Raw genomic sequence first — 27,365 nt, 5'->3', positions numbered from 1 at the left:
GCTCACTTTCCTCCCTTTGCCCGGGAAGAAAGTTCTGAGCCACAAAACAGCTGATCGTCGCTGTTTGCCGGCTCTCACACGATTCCGAGACGGGTGGCTAGGAAAAAAGCCGCCATCGGTGCGGCAAATGCCACTGGAAGTCCTAGTTCTGTTATGTTTGACTGGATCTTAAGAATGTTAACCGATGTAATATTAATTTGGGTTCTGCCCTGAAAAAAATGCAGCAATAACTGTATTGTAGTAGTTCTTTGGAACTGCAAAAGCTAGAATTCCTGCCTTGTTCTGCCACTCAGCTCTTGCAATTTCCCACTTCTTTCTTGTAGTCAAATGTGGTAATTTGCCAACATCTTTCCCATTCTTCCTTGTTACTATGAAGAACAATTTGCAATTCCCCCAAATAGTATTTTATCTACCATCCCATTAATTAACCAGAGGTAGCATTGACTAACTTAGTGGAAGGATGCAGTTCAGCAGTAAGGATACTCACATAGCAGCACGTGTTTTGAGCAGTAAGATCTGTGACTGTGTAGAAGTGCCCTTTGTTTCATCTTTGGAGGGCAACACAATCGTTGAAGGGCTGTAAAAAGCACAACGAAGAAGGGGAAATGAAGCTAATAAGTATTTGTTGTTGGGGAAGATGACAGCAGAGGCCGTAGAGTGAAGAATACAAGGTAGTTCTCAACTTACAAATGTTTTGGGACTTCCTTTAATTTTTTTTATCTAGGAAATACTTTTTATAAGCTCTCTGGCTTTTTACTGAAGATAAAATGTAGATTTTGGAGAATGGCAATTCAGAAATCATAACTGGCTGCCTATGCATATTGACACATGATCATAGGCAGTGTTTCTTCGTGTGCATGATTATTGGTGCTTGTATGTACATCAGGGTTGCCTCTATATTAGTATCAGATCTTGTGAACCGCTCAGAGTCTTGTACTGGCCTATATATTTTTCAGATACTCTTTTCAGATGTGGTCTGTGGTCTTTTATATCATTTGCAACTGGATGTTTTATGTGTGCATAAAATTAGAAAGGAATTTCTACATCCCTTCTGTTTGTTTTTTGAAGTAGTGATTTATAGTATTTATCTCTTGTCAGATGGGGCTCTTTTCTGTGAACAGGAGGGGAGAAGATTGCTTTTTCTAACCAAAGACTTTTCTAGCCAAAGACTTCAGTGCAAAAGGGTGCCATCAAATTTACTTATTTATTCTTCTCAGTGCTTTTTATCTTAAAAAAAAAAAGGTGCCGGAACTCACACATGTCATACAACCCGCCTTGCCTACCCTACAAGGTTCCATCCAAAAGTGCCAGAACTCCGTTCTGGGCGTTCTATGAGAAAAACAGCCCTGATTCTTCTTATTTCCCAATAAGGCTGAGAGAGCCCTGTTCAGAGCAAAGTTTCCTAAACGATTTGCCATCACACCTCCCTTTAGTGCTGGATGTCTTTTGCTCCTCCTAGAAGCCTGTGGCAAGAGAAAGAAGTCGTTCAAACTTCAAGCTAGCGACTGAATACCTATTCGCACTTTTTTCCTTTTTTTGAGTACTTGTCTGCCAAACCACCCCATCTGTAAAAGAAAAAGTCTTCCACCCAAGCATAACTTTTAAGGATTTTAAGGACCTTTGAGCAGAAGAGAGGGAGAGAGAAATAGAGAGAGGGAGAGAAAGAGAAATAGAAAGAAGGAGAGAGAGAAAGAGAGTGACAGGGAGAGAGAGAAGGAGAAAGAGGGAGAAAAGGAGAGAGAAAGAAAGGGAGACAGAGGGAGAGAAAAAGAGGGAGAGAGAGAAAGAAAGGGAGACAGGGAGAGAAAGGGAGAGAGAGGGAGAGAGAGAAAGGAAGAGAGGGAGGGAGAGAAATAGAGGGGGGAGAGAGGGAGAGAGAAAAGGAGAAAGGGAGAGAAAGAAAGGAAGAGGGAGGGAGAGGGAGAGAAAGAAAGAGAGGAAGAGAGAAAGAAAGGGAGAGAGAGAAATAGGTGGAGAGGGAGAGAGAGAAAGAGGGAGACAGAGAGGGAGAGAGAAAGAATGAGGGAGAAAGAGATTAAATTAGTAACATGGTTGTTAAGTGAATCTGGTTTCCCCCATTAACGTTGCTTGTAAGAAGGTTGCAAAAGGGGATCATGTGACCCTGGAACAATGTGACGATAAATATAAATCAGTTGCCAAGCATCGAAATGTAAATCACATGACCCTGTGGATGCTGCAATGGTCATAAGTGTGAAAAATGGTCATAAGTCACTTTTTCAGTGCCGTTGTAACTTTGAACAGTCACTAAGCTTGGTTCTCCACCAGGCTCTCTGCCAGAGCCTCCTCCCCTCCCTGAGCAATGGTGCGGAGCTGCTTGTGCGTCCTTGGCAGCGCCTCCCCCCTTCAGTCTCCTTCCTTCTCCATCTCCTTCCTTTCCCCTTCAATCTTCCTTCCTTCCTTCCATCTCTATCCCTTCCCCTTCAATCTCTTTCTTTCCTTCCTTCCTTCCTTCCTTCCATCTCCATCTCCTTTAATCTCTCCTTCCTTCCTTCTTTCTTTCCTTCCCCCTTCAATCTCCTTCCTTTCCCCTTCAATCTTCCTTCCTTCCATCTCCATCCCTTCCCCTTCAATCTCTCCTTCCTTCCTTCCTTCCTTCCTTCCTTCCTTCCTTCCTTCCTTCCTTCCCCCTTCAATCTCCTCCATCTCCTTCCTTTCCCCTTCAATTTTCCTTCCTTCCTTCCATCTCCATCTCCATCCCTTCCCCTTCAATCTCTCTCCTTCCTTCAATCTCTCTCCTTCCTTCCTTCCTTCCTTCCTTCCTTCCTTCCTTCCTTCCTTCCTTCCTTCCTTCCTTCCTTCCTTCCTTCCTCCCTCCTTCAATCTCCTTTCTTTCCCCTTCAATCTTCCTTCCTTCCATCTCCATCCCTCCCCCTTCAGTCTCTCTCTTCTTCCTTCTTTCCTTCCCCCTTCAATCTCCTTCCTTCTCCATCTCCTTCCTTTCCCTTTCAATCTTCCTTCTTTCCTCCCCCTTCCCTCCCTCCCAACATTTTTGAGCAAGGAAGAATAAGCTTCTCCATCGAGCATTGCTATATTGTTTTTGTGATTAATCACTATGCTTTAATTATGTTCAATTCGTAACAATGAAAATACACCCTGCATATCAGATATTTACATTACGATTCATAACAGTAGCAAAATTACAGTTATGAAATAGCAACAAAAATAATTTTATGGTTGGGGGTCACCACAAAATGAGGAACTATATTAAGGGGTCGCGGCATTAGAAAGGTTGAGAACCACTGATTTAGACCAATGTACAGTTGACAGCTTCCAATCTCATTCGGAATTTATTTTCACAACCTAAATTCATGGACCCTTTTTCTACTCCCTGATTTAACTATATTGGCACCTCTAAGCAACAATTCTCCACTGAACATACAATTTTGCTCAGGCCTTTGTTGCTTAGCAGTCCTTCGCCTTAGCCTTCTGCCACTCTGCATCTAGTGGTTGCTCACTAGGACCTGACCATCGCCACTAAAGTGAGACACATGAGATCTCGTCACCACACGGGCCACAAGTCTGTGCATTACGGACACATTAACTTTACCTCTTCCCCTGGTGACGAGTGCCTTGATGCGCCCAGCATGAGTCCTGCTTGGCCAGTGGGGTGGACCACGCTGATCCACGTGCAGTCAGTCCCATCACGGTGGGTAACTGACGTCTCTTGCAGAGCAAGATCTTTCCAGTGCCACATCAGGAACCCTTCTCGATTAACCATGGAGACAACACTGAGCCACAGGCTTCTGCTGCCATCAAGCAACCCAGTCACAAATCTCCTGGTCAAGAAACCACAGCTAAGGGACTTCCTGTGGATCAAGCAGCTACGATGGCTGCTTTTCACAAAGCAGCTTGTTCCTGGGTTGTGTAAAAGCCGCAGGACTTTTACAATCAGCTGTCCTGCGGCTTGAATCTCCTCCCTGGGAGAAAGGGAAGAGTAGAGCTGCTCAGGTAGAGGTAAGAGCTCCCCTGGATCCCTATAATTTCAGGGATTGGAGGGTAGAGCTCCCTCGGAGCCTGAGCCATCTCTGCATTCCAGGACGTCTTTGTCCCGAAGCTTTGGGATGAAGCAAGGCGCCGCTCCCACATCTGCTTTTTTTGGAGGCTTGTGAGTATTCAAATGCAGACGGAGCAGACCAGGAGAAACTGCATTTAAGATTGATTGTGACTTTAACTCCAGCAAGTATCTTCTCCTCTTTTTATTGTTTACTTTCCCTTTTGAAGAAAGGGAAAGTGAAAGGCAAAATGGCGACCGTCTTTCTTGTTTGGTTTAGCAACAAAGTTAAAAGTTGGATATAGATCAATGTTTTAAATATAGAGACAAGAACTTGGTTTCTTTTTTCTCTTTTTTTTCTTTCTTTTTTTCTTTTCTTTTTTTTGCTACTATTTAGAGAACTGTGATTTTATAGGCAAGAATTTTGCTCCTTTTTATTTAAGAGAATGGCTTCAAAACCTTTGCTCCCTGCTCCTAAAGCTTCCATCTCCTCTCCAATGTCTCAGCCTGTTTCTCAGAAACCAAAATCACCCCCACCGTCCCCTCCTCCTGCAATTTCTCTTAAAGACTTACAAGAAGCTTTAAAAAAGAATGCTTTGGATATTAAAGAGGAAGTAAAAGATCTTATAATTGCAGAGAGGGCTATTATAGAAGAACTATTGGAGAAAAAAAACAAGCAAGTCAGGGAGGACATCCTATTTGCATTTCAAGGTCTTGCTCTGCATATTGAAAGAATTGACGATAAAATGGAGGAGATTACTGAAAATGCAACAAGACTGGAATCTAGAATGGAAGAGGTGGAGAATAAGATAGAAATTACACAGGATGAACAAATTATTCCACAATACAGAGAGATGGAGTTTGCATTGCATATCAGAGGATTGAGAGAAAACTTTCAGGAGGACTTAAAGATGCTTATTGTGAAAGATACTGCTGTTAATCTTGGATGGAGACCTGAAATAATTGGGAATGAGATAGAAAATTTTTTTAGAGTCAACTCACGGGTTGCTAGACAGAGAAACCTACCAAGAGATGTGGTTATTTATTTTTCTAGAAGATTTATTCGTAATGAAATTATACAGGCTTTGCAGATCAAGATGTGATAATTTTAAAAGAAATACCTCCCAAAATTCTAAGAGGCAGAAAAGACTTTACTTTTCTGTCTGATGAGTTAAAACATCGTCAAATTCAGTTCAGATGGGAGATTCCAAGAGGAATAGTATTGAATTATGATGGGACACGTCATAGATTAACTACAGTCTCAAAGGCAAGAGATTTTTATCATCTATTTTAAAGGCAAGATCGTCTTCACCCTCACAAACAAGGATAATTGAAGAGCCTGTTATGGCAGGAGCCTCTTCAATGATGGTCATGGAACAAGCTGTACAGAATCTTGAGATAAAAGATCAAAGGATGACACGAGCTGCCCACAAACGTAAAGAAAAAGAGCAGCAGCAGAAGAGTGGTGATAAGGTAGAAGGAATGGTTACTACAGAGCCTGTGGGAGGGGCAAGACCTAAAAGATCGTCGACAGTTGATCTACAGGCCATGCTCCAGAGGCTCCAGGCCGGTGGAGATGGCCAAGTTCTTGACCTGGAATGTTAATGGCTTAAATTCACCACAGAAATGGAGAAAGATTTTTCATTATTTGAAACAACATAATAATGATTTGATATGCTTGCAAGAGACTCATATAACTTCAAAGGATTCAATTTTTTTTGATAAATCTCGCCTGGGATTACATTTTATGGCTCCAGCTCCAGGGAAAAAAGGGGGTGTTGTAATTTATGTGAAGAAAATCTTTTCACCTAAACTAATTGAGGCTGATTCTGAAGGAAGATATGTCTTTGTGGAATTACCAATACAAGGCAAGAAAGTTCTTATTGTTGGATTATATGCTCCTAATCAGCAACAGAAGCAATTTTATAAGTTTTTGCATGGGAAGATATCTCAGTTGGATTACAAATCTGTAATTTTGATGGGTGATTGGAATGGAGTTTTAGACTCAACTATAGATAAAAAGAGTTCTTCTAAAACCTTTACTCAAACTAAATTACCCAAAACTTTCTTTGATTTGAAAGAAGAATTGGAGCTTATTGACATTTGACGAGAAAGGAACATAAGTGATAGAGACTTCACTTTTTATTCGGATAGACATCAGTCATTTTCAAGGATTGACTTCTTTTTGATTACTAGTGATTTTCTTTCTAGGGTGAGGAAGGTAAAAATCTTTCCCAGGACTCTATCAGACCATAGTCCGGTGTGGATGGAGCTATACTTGGAAGATGGGAATAGAAGACCCTGGAGACTGAATGAAAATTTGTTTACTCGGGAAGAGTTTGTACAAAAATGTAAAGAGCATTTAAAGGAGTTTTTTGCTTTAAACATGAACAAGGGTACATCGATGCCCATGGTTTGGGACGCCAGTAAGGCGTATATGAGGGGAATCTTGATTCATTTAAATAAAGTTTCTAGGGATAAAAGGTTACAAAGATGTAGAGAAATAGAAGAAGAGATTAAATTAAAAGAAGAAGCGCTTATTCTTAATCCAACTGATAATAATTTAAAGGTTTCAATAAAGATGCTTAGGGAACAATTTAATATGTTGATGGCAGATCAGGTGGCTACCAATCTGTCTTATAATACTTTTTGTAATGCGAATAAGCCTGGGAGGTGGTTGGCTTATCAGTTACGAAAGAAACAGAAAGCTAGGATTATAGAGAAAGTAAAATATAAAGGTACTGAGGTTTTTCAGCAAAATTTGATTAAAAAGAGTTTTTTAGATTTTTATACAAAATTATATTCAAGTGACAATATAAAGGGATTGGATATAGATAAATATTTACAATCAGCACATTTTCCTAAACTTTCTGAGGAACAACAAAATGGGATGAATTGTTTAATTACTGTGGAGGAAATTGGTTTAGTTATTAAGCAGTTAAAGGTGGGAAAGTCTCCAGGAACAGATGGATTGACATCAAGGTACTATAAGATTTTATCTGAAGAAATGATGGAGCCATTAAAGGAGCTCTTTAATAGTATTTTGTTGGGAGCACAAGTTCCTCCTTCTTGGAAAAGAGCTTTTATATCACTGATTCCGAAGGAGGATCAAGATCTCACAGAGCCCAAGAATTATAGGCCAATATCATTGTTAAGTGTTGATTATAAGATTTTCACTAAAATTTTGGCAAATAGATTAATGCAGGTTATGAAGGACTTGATTCATAGTGATCAATCAGGATTTATAACAGGGCGATATATGAAATATAATGTAAGACAAATCATAAACTTAATTGAGTATTTGGATAAGAATAATCAGATTCCTGTGGCTTTTATATTTTTGGATGCTGAAAAAGCCTTTGATCAACTAGATTGCCAATTTTTATTTTCATTGGTAGAGAAAATGAATTTTGGGAATAAGTTTCTATATGCACTTAAAGCTATATATCAGCAACAATCTGCTCAAATTGTTGTAAATGGGGGATTGACTGAGACTTTCAATATTGAAAAAGGGACAAGACAAGGATGCCCATTATCTCCATTGTTATTTGTTTTAACGTTGGAAATTTTGTTGATCCAGATTCGAGAATCAACGGTAGTCAAGGGTATAAAGATAAGAATGAGTATAAACTGCGGGCTTTTGCGGATGATTTGGTTTTAATTTTGGAACAACCGAATCAAACGATTGATTGCTTATTAGAACTTATAACACAGTATGGGAATGTTTCTGGTTTTAAAGTTAAACAATTATAAGACTAAGATAAGAATATGTCAGTTAAGGATAGGGAAAGTTTGGTTAAAACTACAGGTTTTCAGATGGTAAAAAAGGTTAAATACTTGGGAGTATATTTAACTGCTTCAAATGGAAAATTGTATAAGAACAATTATGAACCATTATGGGGAAAAGTACAAAAGGATTTAAAGGATTGGAAAAAATTGCAATTGTCATTGTTGGGGAGAATTTCAGCTGTAAAAATGAATGTTCTACCAAAGTTTCTTTTCTTGTTTCAGATGATACCTATTTTAAAAAAAGAGGTAAACTTGGAGGAATGGCAGAAGGGTATTAACAATTTTATTTGGGCTGGGAAAAAAACAAGGGTTAAGTTTAAGATTTTGCAAGATGCCCGAGAAAGAGGAGGACTTAAGGCACCTAATTTGAAATTATACTATGATGCAGCTGCCTTAACTTGGATAAGTGATTGGCTTAATTTAACAAATAAGGATATTCTTTTTCTGGAAGGTTGGGATTTAATGTACGGTTGGCATGCATACTTAATTTTTAATAAGAAAGTCGACCGGATTTTTAAATCACATATTCTGAGGAATGCCTTACTTCGTGTTTGGAAAAAGTATTATTATAGGTTAAATTATAAAATACCTATCTGGGGGATTCCCAGACATGCAATTGAGGGAATCTCTAAAGGGATGAACTTTGATAGAATTCGTATAAAGAATTATTAATTTGGTCAAGTTTGGATTGGCATTTAAAATCGCTAGATGTATTAAGGCAAGAAAATATTCTACAGTCATGGTTTCAATATTTACAAATAGTGGACAGGTGGACTGTAGATAAGAAAGAGGGAATAACATTAGAAGATAAACAATTGGTTATTCAGATTAAAAATCAGAGCCAGGCTCATATAAAAAGAATTTATAATGCTTTATTAGAGTTAGACTCGGAAACAGAATTGGTCAAAGACTGTATGATTAAATGGGCTCAGAATATACAGGAACCGATTTCTTTGGATTTATGGGAGACAATTTGGATTAGAAATGTTAAATTTACACAAGCTCAAAATTTGAGGGAAAATTTTTATAAAATGTTTTATAGATGGCACCTAAATCCTAAAAAATTATCTTGTATGTATTCTAATATACAGCCCAAATGTTGGAGATGTGGCAATAAAGATGCGACATATTTTCACATTTGGTGGAATTGCAAAAAGGTAAAGGCTTTTTGGATTATGATTTGGTGGAACATTCAAAAGATTTTTAGAAGGAAGATAAAGTTTACTCCTCAATTATTTTTATTGGGTATTTTTGTGGATCTAAATGACAAAGAAACTACTTTAATGTTGAATTTATTAACCACGGCAAGGTTACTAGTAGGTTCATATTGGAAGAAAGACTCCTTGCCTACCTTAGAAGAATGGATATTTAAAGTTTCTAGTTTTGCAGAAATGGCAAAAATTTCTGCTTATTTGAAGGATCATACACAAGAAAGATATATTATTGTATGGAGAAGATGGATAGAGTGGGTGGGTAAGGATCATATAGATATGGTAGTTTATAAGAAAGGTGCGGCCTGGGCATTTCCCCTATGCTGCGTTCATGTGTTTGAGAGGGATGAGAGGAGAAGAAGGTGTAGGGAGGAAGTAGGACGGTAAGAGGAGAGGGGGAGGGGAAGAGAGTAGGAGGGGAGGGGAGAAAGAGGAGGGAAGTAGGGAAGGTTTTAGAGAGGGTGGACGCGGCCTGGGGGGAATGGGCAGGCGGTACCAATGGTTATGAATTTATTTTATTCCAAAATTGTATTTTGTATGATGCACAAATGGAAAAAAAAATAAAAAATTTAAGAAACCACAGCTAAGGTAAAGGCCAAAGCTAAGTCTAAATCTAAGAGCTCAAGCAAGTCAGCTGACAGGCAGGCCGATCGCTCTCACCGGGCCCTGGAGAAGCAATTCTCCCGGGCTCAACAATTGTCAGCTGGGGAAAGGCGCAAATCACCACTTCCCCCGCTTACAGCTCCCGGAGTGGACTCGCAACCACTTACTTCAACATGGGCATGGTCCCCAGAGCAAGAGCTTCAGCAGGTCTCAGTACAGACCTTTGGTTAGGGAGGCCCACCCCTCTTTGGGGAGAAACTCGAGCCAGCGGGCCCCTCCACGGAACCTACAGTGACCTTTGCCGTGACTGCAGCAGGGCTTCGTTCTTCACAGGATCCCTCCTTTGCTGATCAGCTGCAGGCCATGATATCGCAGGCAGTCCTTCAAACGATGGCCTCATCAGGTCATCAACAACCTTCATCCAAGCCAAGATCTTCATCAGTGCCAACCGTCTCAACACGAGACAGTTGCTTGACCACCCTAGTGCTATCTTGTCCCCCCATTCACCAGGATCCGACTCTTCCAACTCTTCTGATTATGACTGCACTTCAGACCAGTGGTCAGATTATGAGGAGCCTCCACAAGATTCTCATCCCATGGCAGAGCTCTTTAACGCTTCGCTTTTTCCATCTTTACTTCGCAGGGCATGTGCAGCGGGTAAGATCACTTCTGACCCTATTCCCACCCCAGAAACTTCCTCTACCCAGGACATGGATCCGCTATTCTCAGAACTGGTAATTCGGTGTCAGCAAATCCCCTGTCCCCCTTTAGTCCTTAAAAATGTTCAGGAATAATGGGAATCCCCGGCCACACAACCTTCCCAGGGTGGAGCTGAGCACAAGCTAGTAGATATGGCCCCAAATTTAACCAATCTATTGGAGGTACCTAAAGTGGATGAATCCCTAGCCCCACTATTCTCAGCTGCCAGGCTACCAGCAGATGTTTCTGATGCCCTTAAGGCGGAGGATACGAAATCCGAGCTAGCATTTCGCAAAGCTCACCAAGCATCTGCGTGGGCAGCAAAGGCGGCAACCTCCACTTCCTTTTTCACCAGAATTTCCGTCATTTGGCTTAGACAGTTTTAGGAGAGGATCCCCCTAGAGGAGGTTAGAGTCCACCAGGACCTGACCAAACTATAGCAACCTCTGAGTACATGGCGGACGTGTCCTTATACGCTGCCAGGCACTCAGCCCGAGCAATGGCTTCCAGCGTCGTCGCACAGAGGCTGCTTTGGCTTAAGAACTGGAGGGCTGAGAGTAAACACAAACGGCATGTGGCCATGGCTCCATTTAAGGGCGGCCGGCTATTTGGGGAGGCATTAACACCCTAGCTGGTGGAGAACAAACAGAAACAGAAGGTTATCTCTCATTTGGCTAAGAGAGCAAACAGGCGGTTTGTTCCCTCTGGCCGCTATCAGTCCTTTCGGACTGGTGCAACAGCAGAGGCTGTACAAACATATCATCCCTTTACTCCCAAGGCTGACCATCCATTTGACAGGACGAATTATAGGGACCAGCCCTGACACCAGACCCAGAACAAGTCTTCCTTTCAAGGCAGAGCGGGTTGTCCCTTCTGTCGCTCCAAGTGACTTAGGGGGGACCCCTCCCATTGGCAGCAGACTTGCCCTTTTCATCCGCCAATGGGAAAACACAACCACAGACTCCTGGATACTACAGACCATAAGGGAGGGCCTGTCCCTGGAGTTCATAACCAGACCCAGAGATCATTTCATCTCTTGTCCAATCTTGAGAAACCCAGTAAAAAGGGGTTTCATAACAGATGCCATTCGACATTTATTAAGCATCAGGGCCATAGAGGAGGTCCAAGCGGACCAGGTAGGAAAGGGATATTACTCCATCCTGTTTGTAGTCCCAAAATCCTCAGGGGGATGGAGGGCAATCCTTGACCTCAAGGACCTGAACTACCAACTCCAGTATCGGAAGTTCAGGATGCTGACGCTCCATTCCATCTTGGGCAGCGTCAGGCGGGGAGATTTCATGACCTCAATTGATCTCACAGAGGCATATTTACATATCCCCATCCTCCCGGATCATCGCCAATTTCTGCGGTTCTGTCATCTCAACCGCCACTTCCAATACAGGGCCCTACCATTTGGTCTCTCCTCTGCCCCTAGGGTCTTCACCAAGATCCTGGGGGTTCTGGCAGCACACTTAAGATTGGCCCCGGTACGTGTCCAGTGTTACCTGGACGACATCCTGATCCAATCAATCTCCATCCTGACCGCCCAGTTGGATCTGACCCTTATGATCAGAACTTTTCAGGACCATGGGTTCTTGATAAATTTTCAGAAAAGCCAGACGGTCCCTTCAACCTGCCTCTTACACCTGGGCGCGGTAATAGACACAGACTCTTGTCACGTGTTCTTGTTAGAAGACCATCAAAACAGCATCCGAGACCTGGTCCGCAGGGAGCAGGTAGTGACACTAGCTCTGCTTTCCCAGCTACTGGGGAAATTAATATCTTTCATAATGATAGTGCCTTGGGCCAGATTACATGCCTGGACCCTCCAATGGTTCCTGCTCCCATTCCAGAGACTGCACACCAGTTCTTCCAACCAACTGGTAAGGGTTCCCCGTCAGGTCCTTCGCTCCCTTGACTGGTGGACATCCTCAGCCATGCGCGAGGGGACTCTCTTCAGTGAGCCTCACCGAATTCTTCTGATCACGGATGCAAGTCTCTTTGGCTGGGGTGCGCACCTCCAATCTCAGATGGCTCAGGGTCAATGGTTGCGGTTGGACCTGAAGCACAACATCAATTGGTTGGAGCTCAGGGCGATCCATCTGGCTCTCCAACACATCTGCATCAAGATTGGGGGGCAACACATGCTGGTCCTCATGGACAATATAGCTGCAAAGGCTCACGTGAACCGGCACGGGGGCACTCGTTCCAGATCCCTCATGACGGAGGCTTGGGCGTTGGGCTCCTGGGCAGAAACCAACCTGCTTTCCATCAGGGCTGAGCACATTTCGGGAGAGGCGAACCGGCAGGCGGACTTCCTCAGCAGGTCAATAGTGGACCATTCGGAATGGCGGTTACACCCGGATCTCTTCATGGAGATCACAGACAGGTTTGGCCATCCGATTGTAGACCTGTTTGCCTCGCTGGAAAATGCCCTACTTCCCAGATTCTTTTCACGCTTCCCCTCTCAGGGGGCAGAGGGGACGGACACTCTATGCAGTCCATGGTCACAGGGACTATTGTATGCCTTTCCGCCTCTCCCTCTGCTTCCAACAGTTGTCAGGAAGATCCTAGAGGAACAGGCAGAGCTAATATTCATTGCACCTCACTGGCCGAGACGACCATGGTTCACAGACCTAGTGAGCCTTTCCACAACTTCTCCGTGGCGGATTCCTGACAGTCGCATACATTTAACGCAGGGGGCTCTACAACATCCAGACCCCCAATGGCTCCAGTTGGCCACCTGGCACTTGAACGCTGCACCTTGACTCAGGAGTCATACTCGTCAGCACTGATTGATATGGTTCAGGCTGCCAGGAGACCAGCGACTAACTGCATTTATGATCACACTTGGCGGAATTTCTGTCACTCGTGCGATAAGAACCACTTGAGTCTCTCCAAAGTGAGCATCCCAAAGGTCTTAGACTACTTTTGGAGGGCATCAATAAGGGGTTTTCACCCAACACCATTTGAAGGCAAGTAGCAGCTCTTTCCACGGTGCTCTCCTGGGACAGATCAGAATTCTTATCTCAGCACCTCATGGTGTGCTCCTTTCTCAAAGGAGTCACGAAAAGCAGGCCACCAGTGGTCCACAGGTCTCCTGGGAGCTACCCCGGGTTCTGCAGGCCCTAACTACCTCACCCTTTGAACCCATTAGAACCTGTTCTTTGTGATCCTTGTCACTCAAGGTCGCTTTCCTATTTGCCATTACCTCTGCCAGACACATCTCGTAGCTGGCCGCTTTGTCTATCAGGAAAGATCTGTGCACATTTCACGAGGATAGGATGGTTCTCAGGTTAGATCTTTCCTTTCTCCCTAAGATAAACACAGTGTTTCATAGGGCACAGAAGATTATTCTCCCAAACTTTTGCCCCCGTTCGCCACATGACCTGGAACGGCAATGGCACACATTGGACGTACTCAGGGCCTTGCGCTGTTACATCAAGCGCACGGCAGCCTTTCGTAAATCAGAAGCCCTGTTTGTCTCATTTCAACCTTCTTCCATGGGGCAGAAGGTATCCGCCTCTACCATAGGCAGGTGGATCAGGGCGTGCATAGCAGGGGCGTATGTGTCACTTTCCCTGCCAGTTCCAAGTCATGTGACGGCACATTCCACTCACAGTGCTGCCACATCTGTGGCGTGGGCAACACAAGCATCTATAGAGGATATTTGTAGGCCGGCGACATGGCTTTGTCTTTGTCTTCCCCTTTTATTAGGCATTACCGACTGGACAAATTTGCATCTGCTGAGGCTTCCTTTGGTCGGCAAATACCGCAGCAGGTAGTGCCAGGACCAGGGACACAGGTCCCAACTGACTCCCTCCCATAGGGACAGTGGGGGCTTTGGTAAGTCCCATTGGTGGATTCTTCATCCATCATGCTGGAGAAGGAGCGTTGGCTTACCTGAACGCCTCTTCTCAGCATGATGATGAATAATCCACGCCCACCCCTCTAGAGGTCAGTTAGGCCACGTGTCAGGGGGTTGCTTCTTTTTACTTCTCTTGGGAGTCATCACCTCGGACTATCATCAGTGGCTCTGCTGTTGTTGAAATAGGATGGGCATGACAACTTTGACAACTTAGTCTGATTGGGCAGGAGGACTGAAATAACCCATTGGTGGATTCTTCATCATCATGCTGAGAAGAGGCGTTCAGGTAAGCCAACGCTCCTTCTGCTCACCAAATGGTTCACAATTCTCATTAATTCTCGAGTCCTTAAATGGCTCAACTTCTTTTTCTATACTTATCTAATTCCCATCCATCCATTCATCCTCCATCTATCCATCCATCAATCAATGTCACCTAAAGAGTATTTTCCTTCTCATCATATTCAAGAAGCTGTGTAGTTTTCTAAAAAAAACCAAAACACTTTTTGTTTCTGGTTCTTCCATCACCATTCACTGGAGTATAATACTCAATTGTCCCCAAGCAATGGATTCCTACTCTCATAAATACAGTACTGTACCTACAGGAGTTTAGTTGACACCAGTGTATACTTTTTGGCACACATTACATGTATTCATCAACTCCGTTCTCATTCACATCTTCATTTGCTTCTACTACATACTTCATCTTTCTTTTATTTTCACCGAGACTCCTTCCCTCCCTTTCTTCCTCTCCCCCTTGGAATTTAAACATTGTACTTGGACTGCTTGTTGGAGTTTAAAAATTAGGGCTGGATACTGTTAATGTCTCCCCCTTGCTACCCAGACTAAAGGCTAAAGCCTAGTTTACAAACAGTTATAACCATAATTGGATTTCCTGATTTATAACTTTCCTGATTTATTTTCTGTTGAAACTATTTAGGTTGTGAAAGTTGGTGGATGAGTATGTCCATGAAACAAACAAGATGGCTACAATGTTGATTCTAGTAAAGTCAGTACCATTGTATATTGGATATCCTTCAAAATAAATAATATTTATTGTAGGCAAAAAAGAGGTTTCTCATCAACTAAAGATCAGGTTAGGGACTGTACACATAACTTCAAAGCCTACATTGGGTCATAAAGTTGTAATAGTTCAGTTATTATGGCTCTGTTTGGTAAAACAAAACGAGCAAACAGGTCAATAATAGGTTGTCAGCCTACAGTCCATCGACTGCCTGTGGCCTCAGCCGCAAAGGGCATGAGAACTCTTTGAAAGTTTTGCCCATTTTTTCTGTCAGCCAGTTTGTTTCCCAGGATATTTATAGCATCCAGTTGGCTGCAGGTACTAGATCAGAGATCTCCAACTTTTTGGGCTCCAGAGACCGGTTCCATGGAGAAAAGTTTTTCCATGGACCAGAGAGTGCGTGGTTTTGTGTGCTGCTTGCATCCCATGGATGGGGCTTTGCTTGTTTGTGCGGATTGGTTGCTGGCATGCAAAAATACATAGTATTTTTAAAGTATTCCTATAAAAATACAATAGAAATAAGTTAATATCTGCAATACCTCAACAAAACTGCAAATATTTAAAAACATAAATGGTTTTTGGAAGAAACAGAAAAAAACCTCCGCTTTTTAAAAGACTGGAATAAAATAAATTACAGAAAATAATGATTGTTTTTGTTAATATGAAGACATTGATAGAAAAAAATTACCTCTTTGTAAATTTATTTTATATGATAACCCATAGACCAAGCTCAACATTTGGAATTATATTTGCTATTTTTAGTTTAAAATAATTTTATGGGGCATAAAAACAATATTTTGCTATATGACTATATGTTTATTATTTTTTTAAAGAAAAATGTAGTTTAAGGCTGTAACTATTACTTTAAAGACACTTTACATCATTGATTGGAGAGAAAGTAAGTACCAGTATACCAGTTCATTTCCACCTCCATTTCATAAGTAGAAAAATAAATTGGGGGTTGACTTTGAAGAAGCCAGCTTTCACCTGTTTCCTTTTTGTTGCGTTTGAAGTTTCTCATTTTTGTTGCATGCCTGATTTTTATAAGTTTTCAATTTATATGGTTTCCCCCTACAAATTGCTATGTAAAAAACAGTTTTTAAAGCAATATTTATTTAGACAAGCATCTACCAACATTTACCAATCGTCATTCTGGTATTTCTGATACCAACTATCTTTGTTTTATGCTCTGTTTCTGGTATATTATTTTACTTTAATGAATTATTTCTATTTGCTGGTTTATTATTGTTAACTTCCATGAAGTAGAAAAGCAGACTTGAAATAAAATATTTTCCGAAGAAAAGTAATTTATAATATTAAAATTCTTCAAAGAACTTAAAATAATTAGTATTTGAACTGATGTAAATTCAAAGGAACTGTGCTTACTACACCTTAACCTCCATCTTTTTTATTATTTATTTATAGACTGGCCTTATTGTTGCCTGTTACCAAGGATACGTGGATATTGTAATAGCCTTAGCACAGTGTCCTCATATTGATGTAAACTGGCAGGACAACGAAGGGAATACAGCTCTAATTACAGCTGCTCAGGCAGGTAAGGATATTTGCTACTCATTTAATTTTTATGTTCAGTAGTGCACCTTTATAATTATGGTCCTTGTGATGACCAATGAATATCGGGATTTGTATTCCTTGCAGACAGCTGGTCATTTGCATTCTTTTAGAGCAGGGATGTCCAACTGGAGCCCACGGGCTGGATGCGTCACCTGCAGGCCATGCCCACCCCGGCTCCACAAAGGCAAAAAATGTGATACATCACATGACACAATCGATTTTGATACCTGTGATTTAGAGAAAAGGTCCCCAATCTATGGTCCATGCACACGCTTACCCCACTTATGCCAGTGCTAATCGAGCTGCAAGCCATGCATTGGCGCTAGTAGCCCCATTTGCAGAGCACACATGCTCACAGCCCCAGTAGTATGCATGCGTACGCAGCCAAATTTGCATGTGTGTGCATGCACGCATAAAGGTACCTGCCCCTCCCTTTCTCACTGGGCCGCCAATCCAGAAAGAGTGGAGACTCCTGCTTTAGAGATGCCACCTGGAGGTTTATCTGTGTCGTCAGGGTCACTTGAGTAGTGCAAATTTCCACATCCATTTGCAACACACTTATGAAAAATGGTCATAAGTCACTTTTTCAGTGCCGTTGTAACTTTGAACAGTCACTAAGCTTGGCTCTTCACCAGGCTCTCTGCCAGAGCCTCCTCCCCTCATTGGGCAATGGTGCGGAGCTGCTTGTGCGTCCTTGGCAGTGCCTCCCCCCTTCAGTCTCCTTCCTTCTCCATCTCCTTCCTTTCCCCTTCAATCTTCCTTCCTTCCATCTCCATCTCCATCCCTTCCCCTTCAATCTCTCTCCTTCCTTCCTCCCTCCCTTCCTTCCTTCCTTCCTTCCTTCCTTCTTTCCCCCTTCAATCTCCCTCCTTCTCCATCTCCTTCCTTTCCCCTTCAATCTTCCTTCCTTCTTTTCATCTCCATCCCTTCCCCTTCAATCTCTCTCCTTCCTTCCTTCCTTCCTTCCTTCCTTCCTTCCTTCCTTCCTTCCTTCCTTCCTTCCCCCTTCAATCTCCTTCCTTCTCCAATCTCCATCCCTTCCCCTTCAATCTCTCTCCATCCTTCCTTCCTTCCTTCCCTCCTTCTATCTTCCTTCCTTCCTTCCATCTCCTTCCTTTCCTTCCTTCCTTCCTTCCCCCTTCAATCTTCCTTCTCTTCCTTTCTTTCCCCTTCATCTCCATCTCAATCTCCATCCCTTCTTCAATCTCTCTCCATCCTTCCTTCCTTCCTTTCCTTCCTTCCCTTCAATCTCCTTCCTTCTCCATCTCCTTCCTTTCCCCTTCTTTCCTTCCCCCTTCAATCTCCTTCCTTCCTTCCTTCCCCTTCCCTCCCTCCCAATATTTTTGAGCAAGGAATAATAAGCTTCTCCATCAAGCATTGCGATATTGTTTTTGTGATTAATCACTATGCTATATTTTTGTGATTAATCAAGCATTGCTATATTGTTTTTGTGATTAATCACTATGCTTTAATTATGTTCAATTCGTAACAATGAAAATACACCCTGCATATCAGATATTTACATTACGATTCATAACAGTAGCAAAATTACAGTTATGAAATAGCAACAAAAATAATTTTATGGTTGAGGGTCACCACAACATGAGGAACTATATTAAAGGGTCGCGGCATTAGAAAGATTGAGAACCACTGTTCTAGTCATTCCCACCATAAATTTCAGATAACTCAAGTTAGGGAAGGCACACGTTTTAAACATACCATGTGGTTGCATAGAGAGAGAAAAAGAATCACTATCTTATTTTCCCTTTTAAGTACCTTTATTTTGCCAAATTGGTTTCCCTAGCAAAGCCCTAAGCAAAGCTCATTCTCACAAATTTGTCTTGCTTACTTTTTTCTTTTTCTTGCCATCCAGGAGAGGCACTTAGCCTCTCGTCTCATACCTCGAGCACATCTTCAATAAGTGTCCTAATTCCAATCCTCGAACTGCAGCTACCCATGTTCCCCTTCCAATGTGGGGTCCAAATTGGCTCAGTCGGGTTTTTTCTCCTTATAGCAGCACTTCCCAGCCGCTCTTAGCGCCAACAGACCTGCCGCCCCGCCTCAATTTTTGGGCACTAAAAAATTGCCCAGGAAGGACTCCGTTCCCTACATGGAGTAAGTGGCCCTTCCAGTTTAGGGACCCCCATGGCTTTAGAGACCTGAAAAATACATTGTCTGAGGAGGACCTGCCACACAGGTACCCAGCCTCCATTTACACAGTGCCTATCAGTTTTCAGACTTAGAAGAAGTCTGTGAGGACCTGTGCTTTGTGCACTTGAGTACAGACCCCTCATATAGGTGGGCTTTCCTTACAGGGCCTTACCAGCTAGTTGCCCAAATCTAATTCTCTCATTCAATCATACCATTCCATTTTCACACAGCCTCTCCCTTTTCCTTAACAAAAGGTCCTACATCTGACCAAACCCCCATGCTTTCCAGGTTCTGTCAATTAAACAGATCCTTTCTGTTGCTAGGAAAGACCAGAAGGAGCAAAATCCAACTGTGATTGGGAAAAAAGGTTCTTCTCACTCACACACACAGACATACACACATTTCCTTTGTTCCCCTGGCTTTAAACTTAAAATTTAGAGGTACTCAACCTTCACCTTCTTTCCAAACCAGCCCTTAAGCTCAAACTCTCAAAATTCCCTTTACTACCCTGGCTCCACATAGGAAAGGCCTGGGAAACCCATCTACAGATACAAGAGGGTCTGCTGCCGGCAAGATGGGGCTTACCAGTCTCAGTCCATTGGAGAGGTTAGCTTGGAGTCCCATCTCTGGGGTGCCAAATTGTCAGAAGTAAAGTCTTCATCCTGGTTCATCCAAGCCGGGAATAAATAAGCACATGGCGACTGCTTTAGGAAGATGGTTACAGTTTATTGAAGAAGCAGAAAGATGGTTCTTCAGGAAAGAGCAGAGGAGAGAAGAGCTGAGCACATGGGCAGTAGGTTTTTATACCCTATCTAGCCTTTTGTTTGGAAGTTTCCTGTTCCTGTGGCATGAACTTTGAGGCTATTTCCTGTGTCATGTATTCTGACCTGAGCCTAGGTGTGTCTCTCTGGTATACTTGATGGTAATGGGTTAGTCCTATTATGTCCCAAAAGTCATATCCTCCTTCCCTGGGGCTGGGCTAATGACTCCTAGAGTTTGGGTGGGGTATGCAGATTTTAAGTCTCTTTGTCTTCTTGAGTTCCTTGTCTCCAGCCTTCCTGATGGTTTTACATCTGCATTTGTATAGGGCTGCCTCCTGCTTGGGGACAGAGAGATTTGAGGGCAGGTTTCTGCTTTTCAAAAAATGCTTTTAAAAATCTTTTTGGAGAAAAATATATTTTCCTGCCCTTTTAATATTTTCTTCTCTGGGGCTAACTTCCCTCAATTCCCCCCTTTGTGCTTTAAGTGTGTGAATGTATGACACACTTATTGGCACAAGATTAAAATTGATTTGGTCAGGGGGACTTGGTAAACAAACTTTAAACTATTAAACAACAACAGAAAAAAAAAATAAGACACTAATGGAGGCAGAAGAAAAAGATCCCTTCAGTGGCTCCTAAAAGGGGAACTTGCAACCCATAAAGTTCTAAAAGTGAAGGCAAAAATTGTTAGGTGTAAATTTATAGTGTCCAATATTCTGTACCAATCATTTTTAAATGTTGGATGTCACTTTTAGCTTCCAGTCAGGTATGCACATTCCTTTGAAAATTCTTCACAGCCATCGTTTGCCTTAGTACATAACCACTGGCTGCCCATTTTCAAGGGTTGTGTCCTGCCTTAGTTTAGTTCAGTGCATCCAGGTTAGTAATGTCCAATTAAGTTTAGCCAGTATGCCAGGCTATTAAATTTTTCTTAAATTGCACATAGTGAGCTCTAGGAATCCCAATCTGAGCCCAACAGTGCAAGACATTCAGGGCTGAGGTTTGGGGATCTGTTTCCTGTTGCTTCCTTAGTCAGGGCATAAGAATTGCAAATCACCTGGGGGGCTGTTTCCTTCCCCCTTGGAATTTGCTGGCATTTTTTCCTACAAAACCTTGGTGCAATAGAGCAAAAATCAGCCTGGGAAACTTTACTAAAGGTAGGCGGAGGGAATAGACTCTGAATGGTGTGACTGGTGTTTGTGTGCATGTATATGCAGCTACTTTACAAAACAGGTAATACAAACATTCTGGATAAATTATTCCTCCCACCAGACAGCAGTCCAAGGTGTTCAGTACTTGCTGTGCCAACTATTCCCAAATGCCATCTCTCCATTAATACATTCAACTGGCTTGTTTCAATACAAATGTGGCAAGAAAGAAAAGTTTTACAATGACTTTCCACCCTCCCTCCATAGTCTATTTTTTTCTTCCTGAGGCTTCACATGGTACCAGTGGCTCCTGGGCTCCTTCCTTCTGCAGCTCTCAAAGGCATCTGGGGGAATGGTAGGACTTGGGAAGATGTTCCACTCAGATTGCATGGTGGCTTTTTAGTGGATGGCTTGATTCAAAACCTAATTCCATGGCTCAAATGGATGGAGGCAGCATCTGGACCTGTGTGTTCTGCTTCCAAAGGTTTGGGGGAGGATTGTCATCTATGGAAGGCTGAAAGATACAACAACAAGGTCTCCCCTCCTTTCTGGGTGGACTCTCCCAGGAGAGGCAGACAAAAGGTATGGAGAACAAAGGGAAAGAAAAGAATTGGAAGGAGGGTAGCTTTCAGGCAGTTTGAAAAGGCATCAATATCGCAGTGGTCAAAGAAACAGGCAGACAAATGAGGACATCCCAGATGATAAAACAAAGGCTGTATTCTGGTAAGAGAACATATCTGTAATGTTTCACTTTTGAACTTGAACATTTGCAGCTGGGCAGCTTGAGAATGCTGAAAGCTCCAAATAATTTTAAAAGCCTAATATTTTAAGGTATGCAATTTTCCAGAGGCAGGAGAACATTTACTCTAAAATAGACTACATAGTTTTAGAGATTGAGAAATGCTTATATGTTTCACGAAAGCTTCATAGTAGTTTCACCAATAAGTGATAGGATAAGAAAAGTTACTTAAGAAAATTATTTCCCCACACAAGCAGACTTGATCTTCAAAAGGCTCTTGTAGATAGACACACATTTTTCAGGAAAAGAATGGCTAGATAAAACACATTTAGAACACAAACTCATTTACAACACATTGCAGAATGATTTTCCAGAGCTTGGGGCAGGACCCAACTGGCAGGACACCCCCCCCCTCACTCCAAAGATAAAATATCTTGGCAAATACAAGAAGGACCCAATACAAACTAGTCTGACTCACAGACACTTAACACACACTTGCTAACAGCAATTAGGATTGACAGGATTAGAATAGAAACACCAAAAGGTACACAACAATAAAATAATTTAACACTGGATTCCCCCTGGAACAAAAATTAACACCTTTTGGACAGAATTGAGAAGGAAATTAACCCAACAACAGACACTGACCAAAAAATCATAAATGACAAATTTAAACTCACCAATCAGAAATGACAATTTTGGAAACCATGAAAGGCATGTTTGAGGACCATTCTGTCTAGCTAGCCGGGGATTCATGCTGAATGGTCATAATGTCTGTAGTTGGTCCAATGAAACAATGTACAAAAGAAACTTTCTTTGCATCCATCAAAGAAAGGAACTGAGTTACTTGGCAATAAACTCACAGATTTTCTGGAGGAATATTTAAACAAGGGACAGTGAGTTAATTGATACAGAACATCCCTGTCCCCAGCAATCAAAAATTACAGGGTTAGCAGTGCAAGTAACATAGATGTGTGTGGACAAGAATATCAACCTTGTTATGAAGCAAAATCAAGCTTTTAATAGCGAGTGTCACATAAAGTGCACTAACACATAGGTGTCAGTCATAAAGAATGAGGGCAAATATGATATAGTTGTCATTATAGAAACATGGTGGGATAAAACCCACAAATAGAACACTCAGCTAGAGGGATTTCAATTATTTAAAAGAAACAGACCAAATAAAAGAGGAGAAGTTGCTCTCTCTATAAGAAATAACTACATATCTACAGAAATAGGACACAACAATGATGGAAACTGTCTTGAATGCATTTGGGTCAATATGAAAGGGCAAATAGATGAACTTTCTGCTAGTCAGCTAACTAAGGTGCATAGGAAGCACATGACAATAGAAAATCAAACTAGAGTCTTGGACTTTAAGAGAGCTAATTTCAATAAACTTGAGAGGGCTTGGGAGGGATTCCATGGATGAGAATCTTCAAGGGGAGACAACTCAAGAAGCTTGGGAATCTTTTTTTTAAAAAAAACATAACCCAGTCTAGCACAATACCAACAAAGAAGAAAAATAATAGCTCTCAAGAGAAACCAGCATGGCTGCATAAAGAACTCTCTGGTCAATTGAAAGATAAGAGGGACAAGTATAAAAAGTGGAAAGAGGGGCACGTAACTAAAGCAGAATATTAGCAAATAGTCTGAGCCTGCAAAGATGAGGTGAGGAAAGCTAAGGCTCAAAATGAACTAAGGCTTGTGACCAAAGTCAAAAAGAATAAAAAAAACCCAGTCCAACTTATCAAAAACAGTACCATAAAAATAGATTAGAAACACAAGTTAAGTTAGGCAAGAAAAATGGTAAGTGAGCACCTATCCTAGAAGAGCCTAGAAGAGTTCAAATCACCAGGACCAGATGGATTACACGGCAAGGTTCTCAAGAAACTGACAGATGTGATCTCAGAACCACTGAACTATATTTTTCAAAGATCCAGGAGCACTGGGAAACTACATGAGGACTGGAATAGAGCTGATGTATTTCCCCTCTTCAAAAAAATAAAAAAGAATAGATCCAGAAAACTACTGACCCATCATCCTGACCTCAATACCTGGGAGGATTCTGCAAAAGATAATCAAACGAGTCAGCGAACACCTAGAGGCAAACAAAGTCATTACTAAAAGCCAACATGGGTTTGTTAAAAACAGATCATGCTAGACAAATCTTACTGCATTCTTTCACCTAGTTACAAAATTAGTGGACTAGAGGAATGCTGTGAATATAATTTTCTTGGACTTCAGTAAGGCATTTGATAAAGTTCGTATAGGGGGTTGGACTAGATGACCTCCAAGGTCCCTTCCAACTTTATTATATATTATTAAATGCAAGAGTGAAACCTTCTAGCAGATAAACTTAAAACATTCCCTCCTGCTAACTTTGGGCTGTTCTTAAGAGTACACAGAGAGAAAAAGGAAAACAAACAAACAAACAAACACATTTTTCTTCACCTGTTTGTTGGCCAAACAAACAGAGTGAGGCATTTCCTTTTTTGTGGCTTATTTTAAGGAAACTTTATAGCAGAATTTAAAATTCTTTTCTCTTTGGATTTGAAACAGTTAGCAGTCACATTTACCTCACAGACAAAGACTTTGACAAATATATACACAAAGACAAGGAAAACAGAAAAGGAAACAGAAGTCTTAGTTTTACACATTCTAGTGATTCCCACCATAAATTTCTGATAACTCAAGTTAGGGAAGGCACACATTTTAAACATACCACGTGGTTGCATAGAGAGAGAAAGAGAATCACTATCTTATTTTCCCTTCCTTTTTAGTACCTTTATTTTGCCAAATTGGTTTCCCTAGCAAAGCCTTAAGCAAAGCTCATTCTCACAAATTTGTCTTGCTCGCTTTTTTCTTTTTCTTACCATCCAGGACAGACACTCAGCCTCTTGTCCCACACCTCGAGCACATCTCCAATAAGTGTCCTAATTCCAACCCTCGAACTGCAGCTACCCATGTTCCCCTTTCGATGTGGGGTCCAAATTGGCTCAGTCGGTCTTTTTTTTCTCCTTAGCAGCACTTCCCAGCCGCTCTTAGCGACAACAGACCTGCCGCCTCGCTTCAATTTTTGGGCACTAAAAAATTGCCCAGGAAGGACTCCAGTCCCTACACGGAGTAAGTGGCCCTTCCAGTTTAGGGACCCCCGTGGCTTTGCAGACCTCAAAAATACATTGTCTGAGGAGAATCTGCCACACAGGTACACGGCCTTCATTTACACACCACCTATCAGTTTTCAGACTTAGAAGAATTCTGTGAGGACCTGTGCTTTGTGCATTTGAGTACGGGCCCCTCATATAGGTGGGCTTTGCTTACAGGGCCTTACCAGCTAGTTGCCCAAATCCAATTCTCTCATTCACTCATTGCATTCCATTTTCCCACAGCCTCTCCCTTTTCCTTAACAAAAGGTCCTACTGTCAAGCCCTCCCGGGCTCGACATATGAAAAGGGGAGACCAGCACAGAACTGCAGATTATCGATTTGAAAATGCAAGCCGAACATCCTCCGATGGGCATTTCGCTGTTTAACAGAATCCTGGATAACTCAGCGGAGCTGAGACGCCATGCCTGTGTCGAAGAAATAACACGCATGCACAGAAGAATGGTAGACCGCCGATCAGGTGTTTGGTGGCTAACCGAATCCCAACTGACGGAATGAAGACGTGAATTCCAGAGTGTGCATGGTACCTTTAAGAGTATAGAGGGAATGAAATGTTAATTGTAATGGAATGCTGATTGGACGATGACAGGACAAAACGCGGAAGGGTGGATGGGTGGAGAATATTTCACTGGGTGCGGTTGTGATTAAGTAATGGGTGGTGTTAATTTGGAAATGGATTTAAATAACGCTGGGAGGCGGTAGCTCCCAGCGCAAACTTTGTTCTGGCAAAGAGCCTTGTTCCCACAGGTCTTTGTTTTTGTTCCTCTTGATCCTGATTAAACCGTTGTTACCAGATATGAAGTGTCATCGTGTTCTCCGTACATCGTGGTTCCGGTAAGGATTGTAGCACACTCTGACCAAATCCCCATGCTTTCCAGGTTCTGCCAATTAAACAGATCCTTTCTGCAGCTAGGAAAGACCAGAAGGAGTAAAATCCAACTGTGATTGGGAAAAAAGGGAAAAAGTTCCCCTGGACTTTAAACTTAAAATTTAGAGGTACTCAACCTTCATCTTCTTTCCAAAGCAGCCCTTGAGCTCAAACTCTCAAAAGTCCCTTTACTACCCTGGCTCCACATGGAAAGGCCTGGGAAACCCATCTACAGACACAAGGGGGTCTGCTGCCGGCAAGATGGGGCTTACCAGTCTCAGTCCATTGGAGAGGTTAGCTTGGAGTCCCATCTCTGGGGTGCCAAATTGTCAGAAGTAAAGTCTTCATCCTAGTTCATCCAGGCCAGGAATAAATAAGCAACATGGCGACAGCTTTGGGAAGATGGTTACAGTTTATTTAAGAAGCAGAAAGATGGTTCTTCAGGAAAGAGCAGAGGAGAGAAGGGCTGAGCATATGGGCAGTACTTTTGTTTGGAAGTTTCCTGTTCCTGTGGCATGAATTTTGAGGCCATTTCCTGTGTCACGTATTCTGACCTGAGCCTAGATGTGCCTCTCTAGTATACTTGATGGTAATGGTTTAGTCTTATTATGTCCCAAAAGTCATATCCTGCTTCCCTGGGGCTGGGCTAATGACTCCTAGAGTTTGGGTGGGGTATGCAGATTTTAAGTCTCTTTGTCTTCTTGAGTTTCCTGTCTCCAGGCTGATGATTTTACATCTGCATTTGTATAGGGCTGGCTCCTGCTTGGGGACAGAAAAATTTGAGGGCAGGTTTCTGCTTTTCAAATAATGCTTTTAAAAATCCTTTTGGAGAAAAATATATTTGCCTGCCCTTTTAATATTTCCTTCTCTGGGGCTAACTTCCCTCATTACCAAGCAGTAGACTGTGGTCTACTTTGTCGAATGCCTTACTGAAATCTAAGTATACTATGTCTACAGCATTTTGCTGGTCTATTAATTCGGTCACTTTATGAAAGAATGAAATAAGATTAGTTTGGCATGATCTGTTCAGGAATTGCTCCTGAATCTCTGTAGAGCATTGAAATTAGAGGAAAAGTATATTTGTTCTTGGTACCAAAGAATCTGAAGGAATGTGATTCCTACTCTTCCAGCTAAGAGGTTTAGGCTTTCATAAATTGCAGCTAACTCACAAAAACTCACAAAAGCTGGTTTAAAGGTTTGTTTCCTGTGGCAGTAAGGGTGAGGGCTACACATTTTAGCCCTACTTTCGTGCCTTGATGTAACTGGTTGGTAGTTACTGTGGCTGCCTATCTTTCAAGAGGAAGATTTTATTAGGCATCCTCCCTTTTAACATTATGTGTGATAGATGGGGATCTCCAGTCTGTGAGCCATATGGTAAGTAAGGTGTTGGGGGGTGGGGGAACTGTAAATAATGAAATACGTTCTGTCGCCATTGCCTCCTGATTCTGAAGCATTGAGATAGGTGACTTGGGAAATCAGTATCTCCTTTCCTTTGATTTAGGTCAAATTTACAAGATATAAACACAATTACATTTATTTTTAAAAGGAAAAGAAAAAAAGATAAGCATTGCTTTTTAATTTTATATAGTGCATGCACAACTGTCAGTAGAGGAGTAAGGAAAAATAAAATTCTACAAATCATAGCATTTCAAGAGAATTTCCAAAGGGAAAAATATGCAAAAAATGTTGAGACTCAGAATAGATTGTAAATTGGTGTTAGTCTGTCACCTAAACCAAATAATCCCTGAATTTA

At 42.0% G+C, this 27,365-nt stretch overlaps 1 protein-coding gene across 2 annotated transcripts in view; it reads left to right on the top strand.

The window, feature by feature from the left end:
* Positions 1-27,365, top strand: part of ANKRD33B (ankyrin repeat domain 33B) — a 71,757-nt gene that overhangs the window by 18,685 nt on the left and 25,707 nt on the right. For both annotated transcript variants that reach the window (XM_039329290.1, XM_039329289.1), the window contains one exon: positions 16,629-16,758. In XM_039329290.1, coding sequence (XP_039185224.1) covers positions 16,629-16,758 — 130 coding nt within the window. The remainder of the gene's footprint in view (positions 1-16,628; positions 16,759-27,365) is intronic.

Source organism: Crotalus tigris, unplaced genomic scaffold (genome assembly GCF_016545835.1).
Source record: "Crotalus tigris isolate CLP2741 ecotype Arizona unplaced genomic scaffold, ASM1654583v1 scf7180000024391.5723578, whole genome shotgun sequence".
Classification (NCBI taxonomy): Eukaryota; Metazoa; Chordata; class Lepidosauria; order Squamata; family Viperidae; genus Crotalus; species Crotalus tigris.
The sequence above is the reverse complement of the archived record's forward strand: the minus strand, read 5'-3'. Positions and strand labels throughout refer to the sequence as shown.